The 23,580-nt window shown below is 43.5% G+C and overlaps 1 protein-coding gene and 1 long non-coding RNA gene across 2 annotated transcripts in view; one reads left to right on the forward strand and one right to left on the reverse strand.

Moving 5' to 3' along the window:
* CIP2A (cellular inhibitor of PP2A) overlaps window positions 1-23,580 on the forward strand; it is a 98,057-nt gene that overhangs the window by 68,983 nt on the left and 5,494 nt on the right. Inside the window, exons 13-18 of the mRNA XM_077482442.1 lie at window positions 941-1,059; window positions 7,134-7,320; window positions 10,831-10,905; window positions 10,985-11,095; window positions 12,851-13,047; window positions 14,085-14,198. Of these exons, the coding sequence (XP_077338568.1) occupies window positions 941-1,059; window positions 7,134-7,320; window positions 10,831-10,905; window positions 10,985-11,095; window positions 12,851-13,047; window positions 14,085-14,198 (803 nt within the window). The remainder of the gene's footprint in view (window positions 1-940; window positions 1,060-7,133; window positions 7,321-10,830; window positions 10,906-10,984; window positions 11,096-12,850; window positions 13,048-14,084; window positions 14,199-23,580) is intronic.
* Window positions 8,976-9,408, reverse strand: LOC143984394 (uncharacterized). The gene is made up of 2 exons (XR_013274828.1): window positions 9,285-9,408; window positions 8,976-9,202 (listed from the first exon to the last, which is right to left on the reverse strand). It is a non-coding gene; the product is annotated as an uncharacterized LOC143984394 (long non-coding RNA).

The raw sequence follows: 23,580 nt of genomic DNA on the forward strand, positions 1-23,580 counted from the left end.
CCCCTTCCCTGCCGGGGACATTTACACAGTAATCGGTGTCTACTTTTAGCAATGGTCCCAAAATAGTGTCAAATGTCCGATCTGTCAGCCACAATGTCGCAGTCCCAAAAAAAAAAAAAACTCAGATCACCGCCCTTACTAATAATATTTTTTTTATAAAAATATGTAGAATACATATCAGCCTAAACTGAGGAAGAAATGTTTTGATTTTTTTTTTATTATATTTTTGGGGGATATTTATTATAGCAAAAAGTAAAAAATATTGTTTTTTTCCACAATTATTGTCCTTTTTTGCGCTATAAAAAAAAAAAAAGTAACCGCAGAGGTGATCAAATACCACCAAAATAAAGCTCTATTTGTGGGGGAAAAGAAGTCCATTTTGTTTGGGTACAGCATTGCATGACTGCGCAACTGTCAGTTAAAGTGACGCAGTGCCGCATCGCAAAAAATGGTCATTAAGGGGGTAAAATCTTCCGGGGCTGAAGTGGTTAAAGATGTATTACAGATGATAAAATATATACAGCATCATTCAATTCTAAATGAGCCTATAATTATATTTGATATTCCTGGAAGCAAGGGTCCTCTTTTTTCCCTTCCCTGGGTGAGCTCAACTTAGTCTGTTTTACACCAATCAATGTACTGATCTTATTGCAAGGTCCTTGACTAATTAAAACCACTGAACAATGTTGAAAACCGAAATAGCCATGGAAAGATGGATTTAGAGATAGATGTAGATATATACACAGTGATTACATATAAACCTCCATGACATAAAAACTATTCCTAACTTGTAAATCAAGAGCTATTGAAAAAAACAATATTAAAGCTGTCCACGTATGCCTATGCTATATTCTCATGTATTCTTGCATAATTTATGTATAATTTGGTTTACTGCACCTGCTGACCATTTACTTGCAAGTATTCCTTTTATTTTATTTAGGATCAGCGGTTGATTACACCGCTCTCTTTTGCCTTAACTTCTGACAACAGAGAGAGAGTTCAAGTTGGCCTTCAGCTGCTTTTTGAAGCTGCACCATTACCAGACTTCCCTGCAGTTATGTGAGTTAATTTCCTGGCTTGTTTGCTTTTGGGAACCCTGCACTTTAATTCGGTCTGAAAATAACAGAATCTATTATACAAATGAGAATAAATCCCATGTACATTTTAACTTCAACAGCAGTTTCCTTCAATTGTCTTATTTAGTCACTCATTTGTAAGCAGGATGAAGCAGTCAGTGGGTGGTGTCTCAGGAGGGAGGGATGGGGTTAATAATTTGCCTGGTTCTTTAGGCTTTTTGGTGGGTTCCTGTCTGTTTAAAAAAATATTCATTGCTAATTTTGGTTTGCATTACTAAGGGGTGTTAGTCATGAGATTGAGCCTGTTTACTTCATCAAAAGATATGTGCACTCACAGTCCAGAGGGCAGATATAAAAAAAATTAAATAAGTCTGCTATGCAACGGCCAACATCCCTAGCTTAAACACAATACAAAGATTTCCCTGTAGGGGTGGGACTTTTTAGGCACAGACTGTGAGACACCGTTTAGTAAAAAAAAAAAAGTATATAAAGTAATTTTATTTAACAATTATCAAATATAAGTGACAGAATACTCTTAAAAACATATGGTTGTATTTTCTGTACAAATCATTTTAGAATGCATATATTTCCTGGAAAATTCCAAGTGTACATGCACTAATGATGTAAACATACAATATGTTAAGTTATATGCATTCATGTTTCCTACGCATTAGAGTATCATACACTCCTTCGGGGATAATCAGATATGCAATTTGTATTATACGCAGTAATCTAAAATATAAAAGATATATATTTTCAATGACAACATACATTAAATCAGCATTGTTGTCTACCCAATGGCAACAGATGGATCATGACAAAGGCATAATATGTGCTACTCATATACTTATCCAGCAATATGTCAGAGTCCAATTTTATGCCTGTATACCCTCACACAAAGAGGTTAGCATGGGGATCTGCAGTGATTCTGTCTATAAAAAAAATAAAAGGCCATAAACAAGCTATATACCTCAAGGAAGTGTTGTGTACATTTGGATGATGACAGACTGTGTAGAACTTGAGGGTTCTTCAGTGGTTCGTTCCCTGGTACAATGCGGTGTAGGGCTGATGGGTGTGCAAGAACTGATCATCCGTATAAAGAGAGTGGTCAGTAACTTGAAGTGATCCAAAACAAACCCTTAACGCACATAAAGGACACATCCAAAGATGTCGCAATCTATATATAACAAGGAGAGTAAGGAAAGATACAGGTAGTAGCTACTTCTCCAAACAAGGTTAGAATGGCTACAAGAATTGGAAAAAATATTTACCCGAGCCGATTGGAACCACAGATATGCTGTGTCCTCAGAAGCCACAACACTAAATGCACACTTGATAAAGCTCCCTATATATAGAGGGAGCTGGCCAGACTGACACCACCCTCCTGACAGGTGTAGGCGATAATCACCTTACAAATCCATCCATTGCTGGAAGCACGGTTCCCCGAGTGCACGGCGCCACCCCCTACCCACATCCAAGATGGCAATGTGGGAGGAGTGACGTCACACTCCCACCAGCACACATGCACTGCCACCTGGGGAGCCACAACGTAAGAGGCAGGAGATGAAACACACCATCTCCTTGACGGGAGGCCGTGCCTGCGCACAGACAGGCAAATGGTCTGCCGACCTCAACGCTGTGGAGGGGAAAAGTTCAAAGCGAATTTATAGGTGAGAACCGGGACGACCTGTGTAAAACTAGGGGAACATACACATGTGGGGGTTTCACCTTTTGTCCGTTCATACAGGTAGGGCCCACATATACGCTACCTAATGGAAAGATCTTTAAAGCAGTGCATTTCGCCAATTGCAAGACAAAGGGGGTGGTGTATTTGTTACTCTGCGACTGTGGTTCATTTTATATGGGGAAAACGAAAATTGAACTGTGCTCCAGGATGTCAAAACACATCTGGAGCATGAAGGGACGCAACCCAGACCCCCCCCCCCCCCCGGAAAGACACGTAACATCATTGCACAATGCCACCTTTTCAAGAATTAAGTTCATGGTTCTTGATAGAGTGCAACCAAGTGCAAGAGGGGGGTACTAAAACAAAACTATATTACAAAAAGAACTGAAATAGATTTTTTTGCTTAAGGCTACAACCTTTCCAGGCCTCAATGAGGCAGTGAATTACAAACCCTTTCTTGAAGGGTTTGTATCTGGAGGGATAAAAAAATAGCTAGACCCTTTTGTGTTCTGACCTTGGGGGGGGGGGGACCTCTATAGGATAAAAAGCTACTTTCTCTGTCTGCTCTCTGTTTGTGAATGCTACACCATCTTTATGTATAATATACAAATATATGTAAATACATTTATTGGGATCGGGGTATTTGTTGATATTTGCCCCCTTCCTCATTTCCTGTTCCTTTGCATGTTTGTCACACTTAAGTGTTTCGGAACATCAAACCAATTTTAAACAATAGTCAAGGACAACACAAGTAAACACAAAATGCAATTTGTAAATGAAGGTGTTTATTATTAAAGGTGAAAAAAAATCCAAACCATCATGGCCCTGTGTGAAAAAGTGATTGCCCCCCTTGTTAAAACATACTATAACTGTGGTTGTCCACACCTGAGTTCAATTTCTCTAGCCCCACCCAGGCCTGATTATTGCCACACCTGTTCACAATCAAGGAATCACTTAAATAGGAGCTGCTTGACACAGTAAGGTCCACCAGAAGATCCTTAAAAGCTACACATCATGCCGAGAGCCAAAGAAATTCAGGAACAATTGAGAAAGAAAGTAATTGAGATCTATCCGTCTGGAAAGGGTTATAAAGCCATTTCCAAAGCTTTGGGAATCCAGCGAACCACAGTGAGAGCCATTATCCACAAATGGCGAAGACATGGAACAGTGGTGAACCTTCCCAGGAGTGGCCGGCCGCCCAAAATTACCCCAAGAGCGCAGCGACGACTCATCCAAGAGGTCACAAAAGACCCCACAACAACGTCCAAGGAACTGCAGGCCTCACTTGCCTCAGTTAAGGTCAGCGTTCATGCCTCCACCATCAGGAAAAGACTGGGCAAAAATGGCCTGCATGGCAGAGTTCCAAGGAGAAAACCACTGCTGAGCAAAAAGAACATCAAAGCTCGTCTCAATTTCTCCACAACACATCTTGATGATCCCCAAGACTTTTGGGACAACATTCTGTGGACCGATGAGACAAAAGTGGAACTCTTTGGAAGGTGTGTGTCCAAGTATATCTGGCGTAGAAGGAACACTGCATTTCATAAAAAGAACATTATACCAACCGTAAAATATGGTGGTGGTAGTGTGATGGTCTGGGGCTGTTTTGCTGCTTCAGGACCTGGAAGACTTGCCGTGATAAAAGGAACTATGAATTCTGCTGTCTACCAAGAGATCCTGAAGGAGAATGTCCGACCATCTGTTCATGTACTCAAGCTGAAACGAACTTGGGTTCTGCAGCAGGACAATGATCCTAAACACACCAGCAAGTCCACCACCGAATGGCTGAAGAAAAACAAAATGAAGACTTTGGAGTGGCCTAGCCAACGTCCTGATCTGAATCCTATTGAGATGTTGTGGTATGACCTTAAAAAGGCCGTTCATGCTCGAAAACCCTCTAATGTAACTGAATTAGGACAATTCTGCGAAGATGAGTGGGCCAAAATTCCTCCAGGACGCTGTAAAAGCCTCATTGCACGTTATCGCAAACGCTTGGTTGCAGTTGTTGCTGCTAAGGGTGGCCCAGCCAGTTATTAGGTTTAGGGGGCAATCACTTTTTCACACAGAGCCATGATGATTTGGATTTTTTTTCACCTTTAATAATAAACACCTTCATTTACAAATTGCATTTTGTGTTTACTTGTGTTGTCCTTGACTATTGTTTAAATTGGTTTGATGTTCCGAAACACTTAAGTGTGACAAACATGCAAAGCAACAGGAAATGAGGAAGGGGGCAAACACTTTTTCACACCACTGTACCTATAGCTGTTGCTACATGTACATTTATTTATGCATGTCGATATACTTCGGAGTATAAAATCACCAACACTTCATTCATTCTCCTCCCTTTCTTTCCTTCTTATTTTTCCTTTCCCCTTTTTTTTTTTTTTATCTTTTTCATCATTTCTTCCTGGTTGTGGGACCCTGAGTGGGCGGGTGTGTTCAACCTGTGTGCGATCCCAGTACGGAGGGGCCGTTCTGGCTCTGGGGTTTTGATCAAGTGAGTCCTTCACCGATCTACCCTCTTGCCCATTCGGGATTCCCTTGCGGTCCCCTATGTTTTGGGTGGGCTTATGACATCGGCCCTCCTTCTTCTTTTTTTTTTTTTTTTTTTTCTTGGGCCAATGACTTTTCCCCCTTTTTTTTTTTTTTTTTTTTTTTTTATCTATGCCCCATCCTCCACAGCATTGAGGTCAGCAGACTGGCTGCCTGTTTGTGCGCAGGCGCGGCCTCCCGTCAAGAAGATGCTGTGTTTCATCTCTTCATCTCCTGCCCCTTACTTTGGAGCTCCCCGGGTGGCTGCGCATGCTTGCCGGTGGGAACGTGACGCATGAGGTCACAACTCCCTTATTGCCATCTTGGATGTGGGTAGGGGGTGGCGCTGTGCACTCGGGTACCGTGTTTCCAGCAATGGTTGGATGTGTAGGGTGATTATTATCACCTACACCTGTCAGGAGGATGGTGTCATTCTGGCTAGCTCCCTCTATGTATAGGGAGCTTTATCAAGTGTGCATTTAGTGTTGTGGCTTCTGAGCAAGCAGCATATCTGTGGTTCCAATCGGCTCGAGTAAATATTTTATATATTTTTTTTCAATTCTTGTAGCTGTTCTAACCTTGTTTGGAGAAGTAGATACTACCTGTATCTTTCCTTACTCTCCTTGTTGTTTATAGATTGCGACGTCTTTGGATGTGTCCTTTTATGTGGGTCGTTAAGGGTTTGTTTTGGATCACTAAGTTACTGACCACTCTCTTTATACAGATGATCAGTGCTTGCGCACCCATCAGCCCTACGCCACATTGTACCAGGGAATGAACCACTGAAGAACCCTCAAGGTCTACACAGTCTGTCCTCATCCAAATGTACAGAACACTTCCTTGAGGTATATAGTTTGTTTATGGCCTTTTATTTATTTCTAGACAGTATCAACGTAGATCCCCATTCTAACCTCTTTGTGTGAGGGTATACATGCATAAAATGTAGGTACTATAAACAAAAATATTTGGTTTGAGCCCACTGCGCTCACTCCCCACATCAACCAGGGAGCTTTTCTTTTAACCACCTTTGCTGTTTATACCTTCCATTTTCTAGCCAATCCAGCCATCTTTATCACCCTATTTTTGGACTCTGAGGTATTGCTGGACATGTAAGTATATGAGTAACACATATTATGCCTTTGTCATGATATATCTGTTGCCATTGGGTGGACAACAATGCTGATTTAATGTATGTTATTGAAAATATATATATATTTTATATTTTAGATTACTACGTATAATACAAATTGCATATCTGATTATCCCTGAAGCAGTGTATGGTACTCTAACGCGTAGGAAACACGAATAACTTTATTGTATGTTTACATAATTTGTGCATGTATACTTGGAATTTTCCAGGAAATATATGCATTCTAAAGTGATTTGTACAGACAATCCAATCATATGTTTTTATGAATATTTTAACTAAACACTGTGTCTCAGTCTGTGCCTAAAAAGTCCCGCCTCTAAGGCGGAAACCTTTTGTACAGTCCAGAGGGCAGTAAATGGCACCAAAACCCCAAAGCAATTGCAAGGATCAGTTTTTGCAACACTGGCATCTGGCACCTGTTTCTGGTAAGTTTTCCTGAACAACTTCCGCACACATCTCACCCATGTGATGGATAGCTCTCACTTCAGAAATTCAAAAAACTATCCCCTGGTGCACTGTCATGCCTTTTTAGTATACATGAACATATGAATTCTATATGTTTGAGAATCCACAAGAAAACTTAGAAATGTACTGTATTGTGGTTGCTTGTGATTGAACTGCTTAAAGTTGTACAGTCTGTGTGATTAACAATATCAAGATTGATAATATGGTCTGCCAATTTTAGACTTGGGGAAAGCATTGCAGCCAACAATGCCTACATACAGCAAGAAGCTGAGCATCCAACAAAGAAATTTGGAATGCAAGCCGTTACAAACAACTGTAGATCCTCACAGATGTCAAATTTGGACAGTGTTGACATATCTTCCGCTAATATCCAGGATCTCATCCAGAAGCTGCAAACGGGAATGGAGGTAAATTATAAATATGTATGCCTTACAGACAATATGCCTTGTAACAGCTATTAACGATTTTACATTGGATATACACACAGATGAATGAGTAATAGCAGTCAGTGCTGGGACAAGGTCATGCGGTGCCCAGGGTGAAGATGGGGAAAACTCCCCCCTCGCGCTCCTTTCAGTGCAATGGAACCGTTGTAATCCAAGCGATTCCCATCACACTGGTGCCACCAATGCAGCACAAAAGGGGGTTAATTAACTGCCACTGGTCACTAATGCATCAGTGACAGTACATATAACCCCCTTTCTTGCTGCATATTACAAATAACATTGCTAATTAAGAAGACTCCCCTCAGATGCTGCTCCCCCCATTCAAAGTTAATTGTGTCATCTGCAGATAGCAATCTGTTTACTTGGGTGATGAACTGCTTGGTTCCTCCTCAGATCTCACTCGCAGGTTGATCCGATCCTGCTTTCTGGCCGGCCTCTCAGTGACGTCATGGCAACCGGGACAAGGAAGCTCCTGTCGGGTGGAGATTACGCTGCCTAACAGGAAAGAGAAGGGCGGGGCTGGTCTTAGGCTTGTGCCAGGTGCAGGAGCACTCTCGGCACATATTTCAGACTATTTAGTGCGCATGGTATGTGCAGAACACTTCTCCAGCGCCTCCTTTCCTCCAGTAAATGGTGCCCCCCAGGGTGCCTTCCCCTTCTGCACTCCCCTTGTGCTAGCCCTGATAAGTGATGCATCCTTCTTCCCCTTGCCTGTCTGCCAGAATTCTGGAGTTTTCTGTCATGGCCCTTTCACACAGGCGTTCAGTCTGTCAGGTTTTTTTTAGCTAGATCCAGACTGAATTACAATGTATGTCTGTGAGCAGCTGGATGTAAACAATCAATTTTACCTCCGTGTCTGTTCAGGCCAGTTTTTTTTTTTTATACAGAACAAGGTTGTGCCCTTTTCACTTTAGATGGATCTGTACAGATGTAAATGGATGCAGTCCATTCCATTTATGTCTGTTTTTAAGAAAAATTCTTCTGGTTTACTCTTTTCACCTATAATAGTAGTTTCCACGACAACAAAGTAAAAAAAAAAAAAAAAAAAATGTAAACTGCACTAATGTGTAAACTGACCTGAAGATAGATGTGCAAACAGATGTAACCAAAATCCATATTCATGAGATTTTACTTGAAAAATCTGAGGACACCCACATGAAAGGATCCTCAGAGGGAGGGAATATAAAGGAAAACTACTACTACTGCTGCTGCTGTCTGTCTTTACAATACCCATGTTGTTCTGTAAATCATGTGATGTGTGTGATCATGTGATGTGTGTGAATTGTTATAACCTTCTGTACCACCTGCCCCACCCTTTTAGATTGTAAGCTCTTCTGAGCAGGGCCCTCTTAATCCTCTTGTATTTAATTGTATTGTAACTGTATTGTCTCCCTTTTATATTGTAAAGCGCTGCGTAAATTGCTGGCGCTATATAAATCCTGAATAATAATAATTGTGAGCAGGTCCATTTCTGGCTGACCCAAAAACTACCTGAATCTAGATTCAAAAAAGGGCAAATGGGACTTTAAATGATGCGTGTTGCTGAGTAAAAAATATATATTTATTTGTTGGGTATAAAACCATATCACAAAGTGTCGAACTCATATAGGACACAGTTAATTATAGTACATTTCTTTGAATACATTTGTTTAGATATACAGTCATTTTGCAAGGTACAATACAACATCAGTAGCAATGCAGATGTGTAGATATACTCATCCATTCATAAAACCAATAAACATTAGCCATTGCTTATAATAAGTCGAAATAATCTGGGCATCAGTTGGATATATACTCGACGCACGTTTCATGGCTCTTGCCAATCATCAGGAGTACAGATGCTCTGAAATTAGATCAAAAATGTCTATAAATATGGGATAACCTTTAAACGGAGAACAATCCCTCTAGAAAAGGGGGGGCTATACCTTACTGTCCGGCCCATAGGTGACACCAAGCATCTGTCCAGGAGATACAGAGGACAGGGATATCGATCTCCCCCGGGGCTGAGGTGAGGAATCGCACCCAAAACGAGGATAGCAGCTGTGTAAAACCCAGGTGACCATGATGGTGTAGAATGTGTGCTTACCAGGGCATGCTATTCTGCAGAAATAGAGATAAAGCCTATTGAAATTATTTTACTATTGATGGAACAGATCCATACTTGTAGGTAAATTAAATAAATGGTGTGCAATGAATGCAATCATTTTAAATGCAATAGTCTCAGTTACCTGGTGTATAAGTCTATGGCTGCAGATATGCATGGAATCCTGCTTGTGTGGCTGAATCAAGGTAAAATGGTCAGCTGGTTACCACAGACAGCCTAAATCCCCAGCAAAGGGCGGGTCCCCACCAGCGTCATGAAGCTCCAATTGGTGGAGAAAGAAGGAAAAGAGCTCCAAGCTCAGGTGTGTAATCCCACCCGAGCAGAGCAAACAATCATGACACCGATGCACAGGAGGCAGGCCCCCAACCCCAGTCACTAAGAGAGACAATGGGGGGAGGGGGGCGAGACTGCCATGCATCGCAGCCCCGGGGTCAAAGGAACATCCTAACAGCCCCCAACTCTCCAACCGCAGACAGGTTCACCCATGGCCGACAGAAGTGCACTAATCGAATTACATCCCATACATTATATTACATAGATCCATATATCAGCAATACAAGACCATACGAGTATATATAATATTAATTCAAAAGGAAGTTTTTAGATCCAGCCAGTGGCCTATTGAGAGGAATATAGAAATGGATGGGTAATTAACTATTAAAGTTGGGGTATGGCAGGTCATAAGGGAATTGGGTATCTTCTACCCCATTTAGCGATAAAAAATGGTGCGACCTGACACAACCTATTAGTAGCAGCAAGCAAGCCTCCATCCCGGATATGTGTTCAACATTCAAAAAAGGGCAAATGGGACTTTAAATGAGGCGTGTTGCTAAGTAAAAAATATATATTTATTTGTTGGGTATAAAACCATATCACAAAAAGTGTCGAACTCATATAGGACACAGTTAATTATAGTACATTTCTTTGAATACATTTGTTTAGATATACAGTCATTTTGCAAGGTACAATACAACATCAGTAGCAATGCAGATGTGTAGATATACTCATCCATTCATAAAACCAATAAACATTAGCCATTGCTTATAATAAGTCGAAATAATCTGGGCATCAGTTGGATATATACTCGACGCACGTTTCATGGCTCTTGCCAATCATCAGGAGTACAGATGCTCTGAAATTAGATCAAAAATGTCTATAAATATGGGATAACCTTTAAACGGAGAACAATCCCTCTAGAAAAGGGGGGGCTATACCTTACTGTCCGGCCCATAGGTGACACCAAGCATCTGTCCAGGAGAATCTAGAATTGTGTGACAACACTAACTGAATTTGCTTCAATCTTGATTCTACAAGTTCATCTCTTATTATTGATGCAAGCTACTAACTTCTTTTTTATTTTTTTCTAGATGAAGGAACAGGGGAATGATTTGAGGATTTCTGATATCATGGATGTTTATGAACAAAAGATTTCTGCATTAGCAGTAAGTATTGCACTTTAAATTCTTGTTTTTTCAGAAAAATATGTAGCAATTGTAATATAATGCTGTGTTCTTTGTGCAGTCTAAGGAAAGCAGGTTGCAAGACTTGCTGGAAGCCAAAGCACTAGCCCTTGCACAAGCAGACAGACTGATTGCACAGTACCAGTGTCAAAGAGCACAAGCTGAAGCAGAGGTGAGAGGAAAACTGTACAGCGTTGTCTGTCAGCTCAGATGGACTTGACAGCTGAGTTTATGACCTAAAGTTGATAAGAGTTCCCAGTTTGAATTTGCCCTTAATCTTTCCCAGGAATTATTATATGAAAGCATTATATGTAGCAGTACTCCCTTGCGCTAGTTGTGTCAGAACATGTTGCATATTATATTTATATAGCTTTCACTTGCAGCAGTGCTCAGGCATGATGGCATTCTACTAGACCTATCATATGAATATTTTAACTTTCTCCATAAAGCAGATGTTCCTTCACAGAGTGTACTAGCAGGAGCACGCCTTTTTTTCCCCAGCATTGTCATAAAATTACACCAGACCCTGATGAAGGTTAATGCTGGAACTGCCAGCTGTTGATTACTACGAAATTGGCAGTTCCTGGGCTATAAGTTCTGCTAGAGAGGTCTCGATTAAAAGGCTCCCTGTATCGCAGTACAATACAAACAGAATGTTGTTGCATTGTGCTTTAAGAGACCGTGATATGACATAATTTGCAACAATCACCGTTGTAGTGATAACTGTGCCAAATAGCTTTGCTATAAGGGATTTGTTGTTCCTAGGTGAATTGAGATGGTAATGGACTGAGTCTCCCTGTCCTGTCTTTGACCTTTTATTAAGAAAAATTAAATGGGTCAATTTTAAAACTGTTAAATAGAATAAACTCCTGTCTATCCATTAGTCCCCAGGTACCAACAATTATTTGCATCCTCTGAATGACATCCCCATTTTTTGCTCATAAACATCCACAATATCATTCAGAGTGTAAATTATGTTTTTTATTTCTTCATCAAGGCTTTGTCAGTTATATTTTAAGTAGATGGGGCTGGGCAAATTGTTATGTAAAGTTGTGTTGGATGAGGACTTTTTTAAAACTTAAAAAAAAATCGAGCAAATTAAAACAAATGTATCCACATTTAAAAAAAAAGACTACCGAAATAAACCTTTTATAAAGGTAAATTACAAAAGCTTATTTACACAGCTGTCCTGTTCTTCCTGATATGCTTTTCATTAGAAATTAATGCGAATGCATGTCATTACAGTTTACATTGCAATGCATTTTGCACTGTGTTGAATTGACACGCATCCTAACACACGTTGGCGTTATAAAAATGCAATACAAAACACATGGGGTACCTCATTATTCTTAAGGTAGTTAAAATGGTTTTTAAATTGTGTTCATTTTATTTACCATGAACAGCTGTGGTCATTTTTGCTGCCTTCAAAGTAACCTTAAAGAGGAGTTCTAGCCTGGGGAAAAAAATTAAGTCAACAGTTACAAATACTATAGCTGCTGACTTATAATATAAGGACACTTACCTGTCCAGGGAAGCCGCATCCCAAGCCAATCCATCCATAGGCTCCGGGTACAGGCGCCAAGATCTTCACTAAGGAAAACAGAAAGGTAAGCCTTGCAGCTTCACTACCTGTTTCCTACTGTTACTGTGCATGCGCAAGTTGCGCTGCGCTTTCTGAATCGTCCCGCTGTCTTCTGGGACCTGTGTCTCTTCCAGAAGGCAGCAGGAGGAGGAGGGGCCATACGTTTTGTAGATCTCTGCACAACGATTACGCAATTACCCGGAAGTGGGAGCTAGTACCCCCCCCCGCCAAATGTGGCAGCAGAGGGGGGAGGAAGCAAATACACAGAGCTTCCCATTTTGGGTAGAGCTTTGTGAATCCTGTTTATGAAAAAAAAGTAATCTTACGTTTATTTCAATATGGCAGGCAAGAAAGCTTGCTACTATGCTGAAAGAGGCAGAGAGGAAGAATGAGGAGCGGAGTTTGCTTTTAAAGTCTCAGCAGCTGGAGTCAGAACGAGCCAAGAGCGACATTGAGCAGTTGTTCCAGCACAGCAAGAAGCTGCAAGCAGTGGCCGAAGAGCATGAAACACTGAAGGTCTCCTATGCTGACCATATCGTGAAGTAAGCAATGTTATTTAAAATTTATTAAAGATGAAATGTATTTATTTTTTTTTTTTTGCTCCTCTTAAAGTGGTTCTGAAGGCAAAAGTTTTTTTTTTACCCTAATGTGTTCTCTAAGATAAATTAAAACCTGTGTGTAACACTCCAGCCCCCTTATCTGAGCCTAATCTCCATCCAGTGCTGTGCCTGTGAACAGTGGCTCTCTTTCACCTCACTGGCCCTGGAGGCAGTATTGGGAGCTATTGGCATTTGCTGCTGTTAATCACAGCCTGTGAGGAGAGGGCAGGGGGCAGGCTGAGCCACGCTCTGTATCTCGGGATCAAGCCTGCATGAATATCCCCATAGCAAGTGGCGCTGATCTGTTCAAAACTATTGCACAGAGTAAGTATGACATTAATATAGTATTGTGAGATGTTTCCCAAACAGCCTAATAATACTAAATGGAACATCTCATTCAATGCAGAATGTAAAGTCTGCACACAAATGCAGTACCAGGCCCACAACCATACAGAATACAGTACACTTTTTGCTGCAGATCTTCCGATATGGTGTATCTGATATTGTGTTTCAAATGCTCTACAGATGTTCCTGTAGTGGCCCATTTCTCACAGCATATTTAATCCCAAGATTATAGTACTGATTTATAACAGCAGATCACATAAAAAGAGGCTGGAATGTAAATCATTTTTAAATGCAAAACTCTCTAGACTGTGATATAGACAGGGACAGGAATTATACATGCCACCATGACTGATTACTTTTTTGACCAATAGTAGTGTCTACCACAGGTAGATTTGTTTTAAGATGATGATGGTGAACTTAAGAGTGTGGTCTTGTCCCATGGAAGGAGTATACAAACTCCAGGTAGTATACTGGTGGTAGTTCTAGCTGCTGTTTCACCATGCTGCTAGCATCAGATAGAAAAGTAAAATTTCTAGCCTGTTGTGGGGTTTTTTTTTTTCCATGTAATATCTGTGACTCTAAATTCAAGCAGAGGTACATGAAATGTGAATTTTAATCGCTTGTTTTCTTAACAGGTATGAACTCTGTGAAAAGCAGTTAAAAGACCTGCAGGTATCATACAACACCCTAACTAAGCAAGCTGAAACCATGAAAAAACTAAATGATTCTCTCAAGATTCAAAATGAAAAGTAAGGATTATTTTTTCTTTTTTTTCTTTTCTTTCTCAGAGCAAATTGTAGAGGACCTCATAACAAGTAAAGCTACTTGTACATATGAGATTACTTTTGCTACGGATGACCATTTCATGTGTATGGGCCATTTTAATGGTGTTGCCTTTAAGGGAAATTCTGTCCTGATAGGTGCTGTTTTGCCTGAGATCAGGGCTGTCTGCCTGCCTGCTCATCCTCCTTTGTCGATTTCACTTAACTTGCAGGTTAACAGAGCCAGCCACTCTGCAACTGTCCAGGGATTTGTCTTCTTAAGGGCAATTGGATTATATCATTATATACATCCGCACCATACTGCCCATGGGAAAACTAACACGGAAAGACAGAATGTTGTATCTAATGCTGTTTAATCTGAGATTTTGCAGTCGATATTTACTCTCACTGGCAATTGCACTTAACAATATTCATATTTTCCAAATGTTGTCATACACTACTTCCTGCAGAACTAAGAATGAGGCCTTGCATTAAAGGCATGTCCTGAATGATAATGGTCAAATTTACTTGTGCTCTAAACCGAATTGTCAAAATATCAAATGGCTGGTGTCATAACTATTCACTTTTGCAACACCATGGTAACTGCAAATTAAATAGATTGGCACTTCATTGGGTGTAAAGAATAGGAGGGTTTGGTTCCACTTTATTGGCCCTGTAATCCATTTTTTATTTCATCCTTTTTCTTTTTTTTTTTTTGCCTCCTGTTAATGTTTTCTGTGAGCACCTGAATCTCTCCTTTTCCCTCTTTCTTCAATTTGTTTTGGAATGAGCAGGGCACGCTATTTGTGGTCATATACACTGCTCTATGCACATTACAGGTCCTACATGCTGTGGGACCATGGAGATTGAACGTAGCCACCCTCTAACAGGAAGTTGTATCACAGCAGCAAAAAAAAGTAATTTGGAGGTTTGTAGGTGGCACGTTTTTGAGCTAGGACTACATACTTGGGAAAATGTTTGTGTGTTTGTATATATTTCTTTATCATACATCATGGGACATAGAGCATTAATAACTTAATGGGTATATAGGCATCTTCAGGTGATGGATACTGGTATACCCAACCCAGGAAGATCACTCCCTATATAACCCCTCCTCCTTCCAGGAGCACATCAGTTTTTTCGCCAGTGTCTAAGGTGTTGGTCACGAGTAAAGTTGTGCTCTGAGGAGCTCCAGGAGGGATCCATGCTGGATTTAAATAGCCTCCATAGACCAGATCCATCCCAAAGTGCCACTGAGGCCAAAGTGGATGGTACCTGGGCCTCGTATCCGAAGCATGAGGCTTTGTCTGTAACACCGCTTGGTCCAAGGGAGTGGAACCCCCGATTAAAAGGGACACAGTCCTTGAAGGTTTGCTAAATGTAGCCAGTCGTGACGGGTGAAGGTTGGATTCACTGTTAATTCCAGAAAATCCTGCAGCGGGAATAAGGTAAGTTGAGACACTTGGGAACTAAAAAGTCTACCTATGTGTTCTTCTTTAAGGGGAAAAATGTTATGCCTTAAATCTCCACTAGAGGTAGTGTATGCGCATACCTTAATCGGTTGTCTTCACTTGAGCTCAGTGTGTGTGGCCACAGAAGCTTGTACAGGAGGATTCCTCTTAAGGTAAGAGAACTGCCGAATGCTTTTCCCCTCCCCCCTCGTGTTGGGTCTGCGGACCCAAAAGACACCTGCTCTTCAGCACAGGAATACTTTTCAAAAGAAAAGGCGGGGGTGGGGCCTAGGCATGGCACCCTGCAACGTCCACATGGACGCTTGGAGGCTTATAGAACCAGCTGGAGGCAGTCTCTCCTCGGCAGCGAGGAAGAAGCAAGCAGCCTACACTGGGACACAGGAGTGGGGAGGCACATAAGGGTGGCAAGTGGCATTCCTGATATTCCCCCCCCCCTCCCCCCCAGCAATAGGCTGAACTTAATAGCGGCTTTACTGTCATGACTATGTTCAGCGATTTAAGTGCAATCGAATGGTGCCTCTGCTTTTGTGCTTAGAACTATGCGTACAAAAAAGGTACCAAAGGTTTCACCCCCAGGCACTAGGAACTCCAGTTGTGTCTCCACACTGTCCTCCTTCGCCTGAAATACCAATTATGACAAGCCAGGGTGAGCTATCGGAACAATTTGGTACAACTGCTTCTCACATATCGGCCCCTGTATACATGACTGAAGATGTCTATTCCCCCACCCTGCAGGGCCTGGAAGGAAGATTAATGGCTTTAATCGCATTCCTCCATTCAATGTAAACATCCCTTGTAATAGAAAAAAAGCATGACAGGACCTATTAAATATGAGATCTGGGGTCAAAAAGACCTCGGATCTCATATTTACACTAAAATGCAATAAAAATAAATACATTTTGTAATTTAAAAAATGGCGCTTTAAGAGCTATGGGCGAAAGTGACGTTTTGACGTTGCTTCCGCCCTGCAGTGTCATGGAGACAGGTGGAGGTCATCTTTCCCCTCAACCGTCTGTCAGTCCAGGGGACAAAAGCGATCGCCTACTCCGCTGCCGACCGGCTCTGGTAAGCGCAGAGAGCACCCCTCTCCCGCCATAGATAAAAGTGATCTTGCGGCGAATCCGCCGCAGAGACCACTTTTATCTTGTACCGGACTGCCGACCAAACACTGGGATACCGGGTTTATGTCAGTTAGCTGCTGCCATAACTATATCCGTCCCCAAAGTAGGGGCGTACATCGGCGTGCGGCAGTCCAGGAAGTGGTTAAAACCTTCACAGCCTTTGCATGCATTACTAGAACAGCTTGTTTATGCTGAATGGGATTATCTGGATAAGCATTTTTTCCCCCCAAAGAGATTTTCAGCTCTCTATCCCATGGAAGAAAAATTTGCCAAAAAATGGAAGGTACCAGCAATTGACGCTGCAATTTCTATTGTGAATAAAAGTCTAACTTGTCCAGTAGACAATGCACAAATGCTTAAGGATCTAACAGATAAAAGGTTGGAATTCCTGTTAAAATCCTCTTTTTCCTTGGCAGGTGCAGTTATTCAGCCTGCAGTCACTGCAATAGGCGTCTGTCAGTCCCTAAAGGACCAATTTAGACAGGCCCTTAAAGAGGTGCCTGTACAACAAGCCCAGGAATTGGCCGAACTACCAAAGCATTATGCTTTGCCATAGATGGCATTTAAAGATTCTATTTACCAGGTGCCCCGCCTTACGCTTGTGCTAGTACATATGCATAGAATGCTGGGGTTAAAAAATTGGTCAGCTGAAGCACCATGTAAAAAGCTCCTGACTGGGTTCCATTTTCATGGGGATCGACTATTTTGGGATGATTTGGACAAATACATCCAAACAATTTCTAGGGTGAAAAGTACTCTTTTGCCAGTCAAAAGAAAGTATAAACGCCCTTCATTTAAAGGGGCTCTTTCTCCTGCGCCAAGGGCTTCCACCTCTAGGCAGCGGCGATGGCCTCCTCCGTCAGACTCTAGAGGAAAACCTCAGGGTCAGGCCCAGGCTCAAACCTCCTAAAGACTTATCATGAAGAGGCACCCCCTCCCCACCAGGGTGGGGGAAGACTTCTGCAGTTTTCAGAAGTCTGGCAAGAGGAATTTCAGGAGAGGTGAGTCATCGCCACGGTAACTCTGGGGTACAAGCTGGAATTTCAGGACTTTCCTCCATCTCGTTTCCTGAGGTCAAACCTTCACACAGATCCAGAGAAAAGGCAATCTCTGTTTTGCGTACTAGACCAATTAATGGCTCAGTGGGTGATCATGCAGATCCCCACAGAAGAGCAAGGTTTGGGGTTTTATTCAATCCTCTTGACAGTACCAAAACCAAATGGAGATGTCAAACCCATTCTAGATCTAAAGAATTGAAATCCATTCCTGAAGATCCACTCCTTTCGCTTGAAGACGATCAGGTCAGTCGTTTCTATCCTACTAGGAGAAGAACTTGCGTCTATCGACATCAGGGATGCATATCTGCATGTTTCTATATTTTCCGCTCACCAAAGGTTTCTGCGGTTCGAAGTAGAACAGTAGCATTTCCAGTTTGTAGCCTTGCCCTTCGGGCTAGCTACAGCACCCCGGCTGTTTACAAAAGTCCTGGCCCCACCTCTAGCCAGATTAAGGGCACAGGGCATAACAGTCTTGGCGTACTTGGATAATCTATAATAAGCTAATAGGCCAGTCGGTGGCTTGTTTGCAGCAAAACGTGCGCATTACAACCTGTTACCTGGAAAGTTTGGGTTGGATTCTGGACCTAGAGAAATCTTCCTTAAAACCATTAAAAAGGCTGGAGTACTTGGGTCTGATCATAGAGACAGCCCAGAAAAAAGGTGTTCTTGCCTCAGGTAATGATCAACTCCATAAGAGAGCTGGTGCGGATGGTCAGGTCAAAAGGCGATCCCTCCATTCGCCTTTGCATGAGGTTGCTAGGAAACATGTTGGCTTCATTTGAAGCAGTTCCCTATGCCCAGTTCCATTCAAGGCTGTTGCAAAACAGTATCCTGTCTACTTTGAACAAAACAATTCAAGTTTTAGACTTGCCAATGTGGCTGTCCCCAAAGGTGCCCCAAAGCCTCAACTGGTGGTTACTAACCCAGAATCTGCTGAAAGGAAAATCCTTCAGACCAGTTATGTGGAAAGTGGTAACGTCAAATGCCAGCCTTTCAGGCTGGGAAGCAGTACTAGAAAAGACAACTGTCCAGGGACAGTGGTCAGGAGCCGAAAGAACCTTGCCCATCAATATCCTAGAGCAGGCCCGGACTGGGACAAAAAATAGGCCCGGGCATTTTGCATTGAGCAGCCCATGACATGTTAACCGGCCCCTTCCCCACTCTTCTCCCTGACAGATCCCCCTGGGAAGGGGAACCCACCAGAGGTGGGGGGGGGGGGGGGGTGAGGTGGGACCAGGAAAGAGCATGGGGGGTTGGAGAGCACAGGGAAGAACCTTGAGAACATGGGGTGGGCCGAGAGCACAGGGAAGAGGCGGAGAGCACAGGGGATGGTGGAGAATATGGGGGGATGTGGAGAGCACAGGGGGGGAAGCGGAGAGCGTGGGGATGATGTGGAGCACACGGGGCAGCAGAGAGATTGGGGGTGGCGTGGAGAATATAGGGGGATGGCAGAGAGCATGGGGGGAGGTGTAGAATATAGGGGGATGGCAGAGAGCATGGGGGGAAGTGGAGAATATGGGGGGATGGCAGAGAGCATGGGGGAAGGTGTAGAATATAGGGGGATGGCAGAGAGCATGGGGGGAAGTGGAGAATATGGGGGGATGGCAGAGAGCATGGGGGAAGGTGGAGAGCATGGTGGAGAATATAGGGGTTGACGGAGAGTATGGGGGATAGCAGAGAGCATGGTGGCGAATATAGGGGTTGGCGGAGAGCATGGGGGGAGGTGGAGAGTATGGGTGCGGTGGGGAGCCCAGGGGCCCTGTTTCTCCTCTACCTCTCGCAGGCATTCCACTACTGCAGGAGAGAATTATTATTCTATATACAGCCGCCCCCACCCCCCCCCCCCTCCTATGCAGTTTACAGGGGGGGGCTGGACTTGCACTTCTCGACAGAAGACCGGCTCCAAGGTGTCTGCTCTGGCTCCTCCTCCCAGCACTGACCTATACGAGTGGCTGTGCAGCCACGCAGAGGCCGAAGGCGTCTCATCTAGCTCCTCCCCCCCCCGGCGCCGTTGGCTGAGCTTAACTGGCAGCCAGGTGGCCGAGGAGAGGCTGGATGAGTGGCTCAAGCCTTGAGCCCCACAGAGCCTTACAGCCTGGCGGCCCCCGCCCACCAGGCAAGTGTCCGGTTTGCCCTATGGCCAATCCAGGCCTGTCCTAGAGATGCGGACAGAACGTCTGGCTCTAAAGGCCTGGACTTCCAGGTTACGGGTTTGTTCTGTCAGGATCCAGTCTGACAATGCCACAGCTCTGGCCTATATCAATCACCAAGGGGGCACCAAGAGTCTCTCAGTGCAGAGAGAGGTGAACCATATTCTAACTTGGGCAGAAAGGAATGTTCCATGCCTATTGGCAGTCTTCATTCCAGGAGTAGAGAATTAGCAGGTGGACTACTTGAGTCGCCAGCAGTTATTCCAGGGGGAATGGTCTCTTCAACCCGACATATTTTGGGCTATTTGCCAAAGATGGGGGACTCTGAATGTAGATCTAGCGTCCAGATTCAACATGAATTTAGTCAACTTTGTTTCCAGAACAAGGGATCCACTCGCATGCGGAACAGATGCTTTGCTTCTCACTGATCTATTTGTTTCTGCCACAACTTCTTTTCAGGATCAAGCTGGAAAGAAAGACGGTAATTCTGGTAGCACCAGCATGGCCCAGAAGGTCATGGTATGCAGAAATCGTAAAGATGCTAGTGGAGGGTCCATGGTCCCTCCCACTACAGCCAGACCTACTCTCACAGGGGCCGATCTTTTTTTTTTTTTAAATGACAAACATGTTATACTTGCCTCCACTGTGCAGCTCGTTTTGCACAGAGTGGCCCCAAACCTGCTCTTCTAAAGTCCCTCGGCGGCTGTCTCTGCTTCTTCCCGCAGTTACTTCTCACGTTCATGCGAGCTCCCTCGCATGGTGAGAAGCACCTGCGGGCGTGCTCCTATGATACAGCCGGCGGCTATAGACGCTCGCTGTATCACACGACACCGCCCCCCGGCGTGCCGCGTCATTGGATGTGATTGACAGCAGCGCGAGCCAGTGGCTGCGCTGCCTTCAATCCATCCAGTCCAGCCAATCAGCGGCCAGGCTGAGCGGCGAAGAGGACGGCGGGGGTGAGCGCGGGTGAGACAAGTAAAATGGGGGGGGCTGGCGGCGCCGGCACTGTGAGATGTTTTTTTTCAGCTTAATGCATAGAATGGATTAAGGTGAAAAAAACATTTACCTTTACAACCCCTTTAACGGCTTGGCTATTGAAACCCACATTCTGAAGAAAGTGGGCTTTCCGGGTCAGTTAGCTCTACCCTGATTAATGCAAGGAAGCCAGCTTCCAGGACTATATATTATAGAGTCTGGAGGGATTAAGTTTCCTCGTGTGAATCCAAGGGTTGTCACCCTCGGAGCTATATCCTAGGCAGAATTCTTGCCTTTCTACAATTGGGGGGGGGGGGGGGTAGAGATGAAATTGGCCTCAAGTACTATTAAAGGCCAAGTCTCAGCCTTATCGGTCTTATTTCAAAGACCACTTGCTACACATTCTTTAGTCCAGGGGTTTTATGCAAGGGGTGTTGCGGCTTAATCCACCAGTCAAACCTCCTTTGAACCTTTGGGACTTGAACTTGGTTTTGTCAGTGTTACAAAAACAGCCATTTGAACCAATACAGCATATTCCCTTAGTTCTTCTGACAAGGAAGCTGGTGTTCTTGGTTGCTATATCCTCAGCAAGGAGGGTTTTGGAATTGGCTGCTCTTTACTGTAAAGAGCCATACTTGATTATTCATGAGGACAGAGTGGTGTTGCGCCCTCATCCAGATTTTTTGCCAAAAGTACTCTCAGAATTTTCTTGTTTCTGAACGAAGATATTGTCCTGCCATTGTTTTTTTCCAAAACCATGTTCCAAGGAAGAGAAGTTACTACATTGTCTTGAGTGGTGAGAGCAGTGGAAATCTATTTAACCACTTAAGGACCGCCGTATTGCCATTGTATGTCATCGCAATGGCACAGGCAGGCACAAGCACGTACATGTACGTGCCTGCCTTCCAGCGGGTGGGGGGTCCGATCAGACCCCCCTCCCGCTGGATACGGCAGTCCGGTTCGCTCCAGGAGTGATCCGTGATGAGGGGATGGCCATTGGTTTCTGGCCACCCCCTCTGGATCGCTCCTGGCCAATGAGAAGCTTCCTCCCACTGTGTATTGTTTACACAGGAAGGAGGAAGTGATATTCTCCTCGGGGCGGTCTTTTTGACCGGACTACGAGGAGAAGACTAAAAGTAAGTGTACACCAACACTACACTGACATGTAGGTACACACAGGCACACAAACCCCCCCCCAGTCAGTGTCACTGATTGCATTGATCATTTCTTTACTGATCACTGCATTCAGTGTCAGTTGTAACAGTAAAAACTGTCAGGGCAGTTAGTGTTATGTCCAGGGTAGCCCCCTATCACCCCCCAATAAAGATTTAACCCCCTGATTGGCAAAAGGGGGTGAAAGGGTTAACTCTAGGGGCAGTGTCACTAAGCAATCATTTTTCTGATCGCTGCATTAGTGTCGCTACGTAGTTAGTTTTTTTTTTTAGGTTCACCGCCAGGTTTTTATAGCGCTAGGTACCCCGATATACTACCCAATAATGGTTTTAACCCCCTGATTGCCCCTAGTTAACCCTTTCACCAGCGATCACAGTATAAGTGTCACTGGTGACGCTGGTTAGCCAGTTAGTTATTTAGGTTCCCCGTCAGGTTTTTATATAGCGCCAGCGACCCCCATATACTACCTAATAAAAATTTGAACCCCCTGATTGCCCCTAGTTAACCTTTTCACCACTGATCACCGTATAAGTGTTACGGGTGACTCTGGTTAGTTTGCTTTTCATAGCATCAGGGCACCCACCATTTATTACCCAATAAAGGTTTAACCACTTGATCACCCGGCGGGTGATATCAATTAGGTTTTAGGGTCAGGGTCTGCGTCGCCCCAGGCAGCGCTAGGTTAGTGCCAGTACCGCTAACACCCACACGCAAAGCACAAACCTCCCGTAGTGGTATAGAATCTGAACAGATCAATATCTGATCAGATCTATACTAGCGTCCCCAGCAGTTTAGGGTTCCAAAAAAACGCATTGTTAGCGGGATCAGCCCAGATACCTGCTAGCACCTGCGTTTTGCCCCTCTGCCCAGCCCACCCAAGTGCAGTATCGATCGATCACTGTCACTTACAAAACACTAAACACATAACTGCAGCGATCGCTGAGTCAGGCCTGATCCCTGCGATCGCTAACAGTTTTTTTGGTAGCATTTTATATTTAAATCCGGAAGGCAGTGCTTGGTTTTCGGGGTGCCGTGCGCGACTAGACTCCCAAAAAGTCCCACACATGTGGTATCCCCATACTCGGGAGAAGTAGCGGAATATATTTTGGGATGCAATTCCACATATAACCATGGCATGTGTGAGCAATATATCATTTAGTGACAACTTTTTGTAAATTTTTTTTTTTTTTTTTTTTGTCATTATTCAATCCCTTAGGACAAAAAAAATAAATATTCAATGGGCTCAACATACCCATCAGCAATTTCCTTGGGGTGTCTACTTTCCAAAATGGGGTCATTTGGGAGGGGTTTGTACTGCCCTGCCATTTTAGCACCTCAAGAAATGAGATAGGCAGTCATAAATTAAAAGCTGTGTAAATTCCAGAAAATGTACTCTAGTCTGTAGACGCTATAACTTTTGC

This window comes from Lithobates pipiens, unplaced genomic scaffold (genome assembly GCF_037356315.1).
Source record: "Lithobates pipiens isolate NorthernLeopardFrog02 unplaced genomic scaffold, aLitPip1_a1.2 Scaffold_16, whole genome shotgun sequence".
NCBI lineage: Eukaryota > Metazoa > Chordata > Amphibia > Anura > Ranidae > Lithobates > Lithobates pipiens.